This window comes from Nematolebias whitei, chromosome 8, assembly GCF_014905685.2.
Source record: "Nematolebias whitei isolate Nwh7 chromosome 8, NemWhi1, whole genome shotgun sequence".
Classification (NCBI taxonomy): Eukaryota; Metazoa; Chordata; class Actinopteri; order Cyprinodontiformes; family Rivulidae; genus Nematolebias; species Nematolebias whitei.
Genome location: NC_056505.1, coordinates 6,082,982 through 6,089,018, shown reverse-complemented (window position 1 = coordinate 6,089,018; position 6,037 = coordinate 6,082,982). Strand labels below are relative to the sequence as shown.

The window sequence follows — 6,037 nt, the reverse complement described above, 5'->3', positions numbered from 1 at the left end:
TATATATATATATATATTATATATATATATATATATATATATACATACACACACACATCTCATATATATCATATCTCATGTCTCATTTATCTCATGTCTCATTTTTCTAGCCAATTTGGGCAAAGACATCTGCACAAATGTACATCCTAAAGTTAAACTTTAAATCAGCATATATCTAAAACTTGTAACAGCCAATGACTTAACTGATCACAATTTTAGCCCTGCACTTATAAATTGTCATGTACTGTACGTATTGTATAATAAATTGTTAGTTGTTTTTTGAGAGAAACAGAGTTCTGAACTAAATGAATGTTTCGTGTCAGAGTCTCAGTGAATGCAGCCGAAGTGTAATCCTTTACTGTCAGGTGTGTGAAGCTGTAGTTTACATTCATCACAAGCATGAATCTCGTGTTAACTCGAGTCTTCGTGATTTTATTTGAACTTTTTTTTTCTGAGGTGGAATGATTTTTGAAACAAGAACAGAGTGCACACGTTTGATTTTATTGTGTATTTATTTTAATCCGGGCATGGATTCAACATAATATTGAGTTAAACGCCCCTCAACAAGTTGCACCTCGACCACACGGTGTAAAAATATCCATCAACAAGCGATGTATTTCTGGATATTTCTTCTTTGCAGAGGTAGTAGTGTTTGTATAAATGTTTGTTTGCTGCCAGGGTCCCGGCTTTTTGTCCACAAATTTTGAATTTGATTGATGGTGACTTTAAAAAGTTGCTTCCATAAGCTTGATATTAGTTTGTTTTATTCAATCAGAAACAGTTCAGATCTGTGTCTGGGTTCATTTTTCTGAGTTTCAACTGTGTAGAATTTGGAATTATTCTTCCTTCTACATTATTTCATCCACTTTATGTGATGCACCAGCCCCACAGCATGATGCTGCCACCATCGTGCATGACAGCTGGTACAGTTTTCATAGGTTTGAAGGCCTTACCTCGATTTCTCCAAACGTTCTTCTTATCGTGATGATTCTCAGAGGGGTAAATGCAGCAGGTCAACCCCCCCCCCCCCCCCCCCCCCACCCCAAATGCCTCCTAAATCCATTTACACAACATCCATGTGGAAGGACGTCTCTGGCTCAGCCTGAAAGTGTTGTGCGTTTTTAGTCATCCATGTTCCACTTTATGATCATGAGGTGCAGGATTTTCATCAATAATCTTCACCTTGGAGTCAGAAGCTGATGAAGCGCTCTGTGAAGCTGTAAGTGAGTTTAAAACCCGCAGCTGATCGCGTTCACCCTGTCTGTCTGCAGTCCAGAGCTCCAGGTCCGATCCTGACGGCGGGAGGGAAAAACCCGGTGATGGAGCTGAACGAGAAGCGCCGTGGACTGAAATATGAGCTGATCTCAGAAAGTGGGAGCAGCTACGACAAACGCTTCATCATAGAGGTAAAATATCACACGATTTTCTGAATGCCCTCCCAGTCGGTCCGGTTTTCACCGGATCTTATTAGCAATTGATGAGGGAGGGAATGTGTTTGATGTTCGGCAACTTTCTGCTTCCTGCATATCAAAACGGCTTCAGATGGCAGCAAAGACAGCTGAACGTGAAACCAATTTATTCTTATAAAATCACTGAGTCTCTGCAGCAGTTGATGTTGGGTTCATTGCTGTGGGATGGAAATTAAACTGCATCTGAACTTCTGCATGAATATAAATTTACTGCTAATCAGAGGCGTTTTTTTATATTTTACTGTGGGGCAAACTGTTTTTTTTTTTTTTACAAATCAGACAACTAAGCTCAGTACTCTTGTGTGTTTTGTACATGAGGAAAATAGACAAGAACTGGATTTATAAAAAGTATTTCTCTTTATGTTTGTTGCGACAGGTGGAGGTGGACAAACAGGTTTTTCGGGGAACTGGACCCAATAAGAAAGTAGCCAAAGCCAGTGCAGCGCTGGTTGCTCTGAACAGCCTGTTCTCTGGCTCCAAGTCTGCAACCAACAAGAAGAAACGACCCAACCCTCCTGTGAGAACAAACACCTACAGATGAACTCGGAACGAATCGTTCTCCTCGTTCATTTAGTCAGATGTTACTTTTATTTCATGGCGTTCTGCAATAACGCATGCAGTTTGTGTACATGTCATGCACATGTGCGTGAACACGTGCATGAATGAAGTGCAGCCGAGTTTACCCTGAAATGGTCTGTCTGTGTTTGTGTAGCCGAAACGACCCGTGGCGTCCGTGCTGACCATCCCAACCCTCGCAGCCAGACCTCCTCGGATCCCCATGATCCCCAGAGCGCCGTACATCAGCTCCCCGCCTACGCACAGCTACATCCCTCCAGGTGAGCCGCATGGAAGTCTACCTGAACTCTTCTCAAAGTTCACCCTAAAAGATCTGGTGCCAACTGATTTTTATGGAAACTATGACTAAATGTAGAAGAAACGAAAGATCGTAAATTATATGACTTCATAGCTTTACAATGGTGCCTTCAAGACTCTGCCTTTTTTGTAAACATTTTGTTTCTACTTCAAACATAAACAAGTTTCCCTGAGCGATATGAAATGGTGCAGTTTAAGTTTTCTTATGTAGTTTTCCATAAATACTGATGTTCAGTTCTGAAATTCCGGCATGCAGTCAATGTAAACAAAACTATTTTTTCTGCATACTTTGCTCAACAGTGCTGAGCTGAAATTCATACCAATACATCAAAATTGCAGCTTCAGCTGAGGAAGACACTTGAAATATGGCATGAAGTTCTATCATATAATCAACATTCATTATTTTGAGGAATGCTAGTTCTTCAATTCATTTATGCATTGTTTGTTTTTATAGCTTTTACTTTAAGGTACTGTAAGTCAAATTACTTAAATCTCCATAGTTTTTTTTATAAATATATTTTTTTGTTATATTTTCTTAATCTGACCTTTCTGGAGCTTTTCAGACTTTATGTTGGACACATGACATAAAGAACGCTTTAACATCCATAAACAGAACAATGGGATTTTATTTTGTGAAGTTGTCAAGTCCTACATGGCTGAACGTGACCTCTTACCTTAGACGCTCCCCGCTGGCAGGGCTGGTTTGTTCTTCTGCCACTGGGAGAAGCTTTACCTGTAAAAAAAAAAAAAAAGTATGTTTTAATGGAGTGAACCCTTACGACCTTAATACAGAGGTACATGACCCAAACATTAATCGCGGTGTATTTTTTTCTCTTCCCAGGTTTTGGCGCTCCTTATGGCTACAGCCCTGCAGGCGCCCTTCCTGCTTACGGTAAACCCTCTGCCTGATCAATAATCTGTCCGTCCGTCCAGTCTTCTGTTCATCCTCTCATCCCAGCATTTGAGTTATTATTTTTGGTTCTTCCTCAGGTTTTCCCTCCAGATTGCCCTCAGTAGTTGTTCCCATCATCAGAGTCCCCACAGCTTACCCCATCACTCACCTCTACCCCTATTAGGACACACCACCACCACCCGCCAAAACCAACTTGTTGAAGGAACACCCTCTCTTGAGCAGTGTGGTCAGAGCATCACTTATTTACACCATAGTCTCCGTCAGCTACAGCTGCACCCACCTGGATTCATTAATGAAACACAGATAGAATTTAGTTAAAGGCTTAAACATCTGAAAACTACTTCACTGAACATTTAATGATACAAAAACACAAACCGTTCAGTGAACTGAGCTCGTGTTGCCACCTGCTGAGTTGGAAATTGTGATTTCCTGTTAGCGCTACAGATCCTGGCTGCTGCCAGCAGAGAATAAAAACCAGCTCTCCTCGGTGTTTTTCATTTTCTGCACAGATTTTCTAAACAAACTTCGATTTGAGGAGACTATAAAGCATTCAGCGTTGAGTAAAGTTTAACAAACTCACACCAACAGGATCGGTACTTTCTAAAGCTGCTGTCCTGAAAAGTTGAACAGTTTTCACATTTTATCTGTTTTCTGGACGTCATTAATTTAATTTCATTTTTATTTTTGGTTTTTGTTGCTGAAGTGTTTATTGATTTGTAACTTTTGTATGTTTTTTTAATTTTATTTTGTGTTTCCGTTCAAGTCTAAGCCACTCACATTTTCACTTTCAGCTCAAAATTCTCCAACAAACTAATAATAATTTTTTTTTAAATCAACTATAGTGCAAGTTTTTGTAAACAAAGAAAAAGCAACTCAGTTTGTAAAATATGCATTTCTGGTAAAACCTTTGCAGCTGCGGTTTTAAGTTCTGTAAAAAACAACTCGCTGTTAAAATATTTGATAAGAGAAAACACCACATTGTTGAAAGTGTGGGATTACATTTTGTATCTTTCAATTAAATGTTGAAAAATACAAAAATCAATAAATTTAAGCAAAACGGACGTTTAACGGTACAATTTAGAAACAAGAGAACTAGGTATTTGTTCACCTGCTGAATGAGTTTGATAAGAAGAAATTTAAACAAACAGGAACTGAATGAAAATGACAAACTGCTTAAAATCTGGAGCTTCTTTATAAAGGGCGGAATATTCCTTTAACGATTCCTCCTGGATGTTGAATGTTCTTGTTTTTCTGTTTTTTCTGTTAAGAAAACAAAACGAGTTTACAAAGATCAGTTTTACTGAGACATTTTTCCTTTTGTTTACATTTGCTGTTTGAGCCACTGAGTTAAAACGGTCTTTCTCGTCAGAAAGATCTCGTTTTGACCCGTTTGGAGAGAATGTTCTTTCTAAATAAATGTTTTTGTTGAACGTGTTTGTGCTTCGTGTTTTTATTCATCAGGTCTCGAGTTGTTTTTGAACTTTGAAAAAGTTCAAACTGTTCAAGTTCCTGAAGAGCTTTAATTTATAAACTTGTTTTGTGAATTAATGTTGTAAAAATCAGAATTGGGGTTGATGTACATCCAATGATTTTAAATCCGTGAAAACACACACACAGCCGGCTGTCATGGTGGCAGCCGGAGATGAGAATGATTTTGTTTTCTGTGTAAATGCAGTAAACTCTGAAGAAGCTGAAACTGGGTTAATAAAGCTGAAATGATCGTATCACAAACTAAAATTTGATAAACAAAGGCTAAACGCTCAAATTTGGATGGGGGTGGAGACTTTTAAAGCATAGAAGCTAAAACCTACACTTTGGAAAAAAACGAATAACTAAAATCTAATGTTGGCAACAGTAGCTTTTAGTCACTGGGAAAACTTACTTGTTAGTAGCAAGTTGTAAACGGCTTGTTTGTGGTAGTGTTTACTATCTGGAAAAACACAAACTAAGAGCTAGAATGAGCAAAAGAGTAGCTAAAAGTTAGAAAAACCGTAGCAGTCATCAAACATTAGATTAGCCAAGCAGTAGCTAAATACCAGAAGTTGGAAAAACGGTTGGTAAAAGTTAAAATTTCAAATAACCTTAGAATTTAAAATGATCACAATAGCTAAACATTGGAAAACAATAGCTAAAGGTTTAACCTAGCATAACACTAGCTAAAAGCTAAATCTGCAAGCTAAAACTCAAGTATGATGATTTGAAAAGTTTTCCATTTAAATTAGGAAAAATGTAAAATAAAGTTAAAATATTTCAACAAGTATGAAAAGTTAGAAAAGTCAATACTGCAATGTTCTGAATGAGCTGAAGGTTTTACTTCCGGAGTAGTAAAACAGCTGAAAGTAGGCTAAAGCAGTTGGTTAGAAAAACGAACTGAGAAAACTATAGACTGGAAAATAACGCTGACTCGGCATTGACACTAATGCAAAAAAGGATCTTTAGTGAAAGCTCATTGTGTCTGTAACAAGCTGGTAACAACCAAGCCGTAACTATGGTAACTAACAAACTTAACAGGTATCAGCAGAGTTGTAAATATGGCAACTAACAACCTTAACAGGTAACAACAGAGGCATAACCATGGTAACTAACAACCTTAACAGGTAACAACAGAGTTGTAACTATGGTAACTAACAACCTTAACTGGTAACAACAGAGTTGTAACTATGGTAACTAACAACAGAGCCATAACTGTCGTAACTAACAGCCTTAACCGGTAACAACAAAGCCATAACTATGGGAACTAACAACCTTAACAGGTAACAACAGAGTCGTAGCTATGGTAACT

The 6,037-nt window shown here is 38.0% G+C and overlaps 1 protein-coding gene across 1 annotated transcript in view; it reads left to right on the top strand.

Moving 5' to 3' along the window:
* The window catches only part of LOC119413801 (spermatid perinuclear RNA-binding protein), a 93,280-nt gene that overhangs the window by 86,489 nt on the left and 754 nt on the right, over nt 1-6,037 (top strand). The window contains exons 14-17 of the mRNA XM_037680864.1: nt 1,272-1,406; nt 1,846-1,986; nt 2,182-2,305; nt 3,184-3,234. Of these exons, the coding sequence (XP_037536792.1) occupies nt 1,272-1,406; nt 1,846-1,986; nt 2,182-2,305; nt 3,184-3,234 (451 nt within the window). The remainder of the gene's footprint in view (nt 1-1,271; nt 1,407-1,845; nt 1,987-2,181; nt 2,306-3,183; nt 3,235-6,037) is intronic.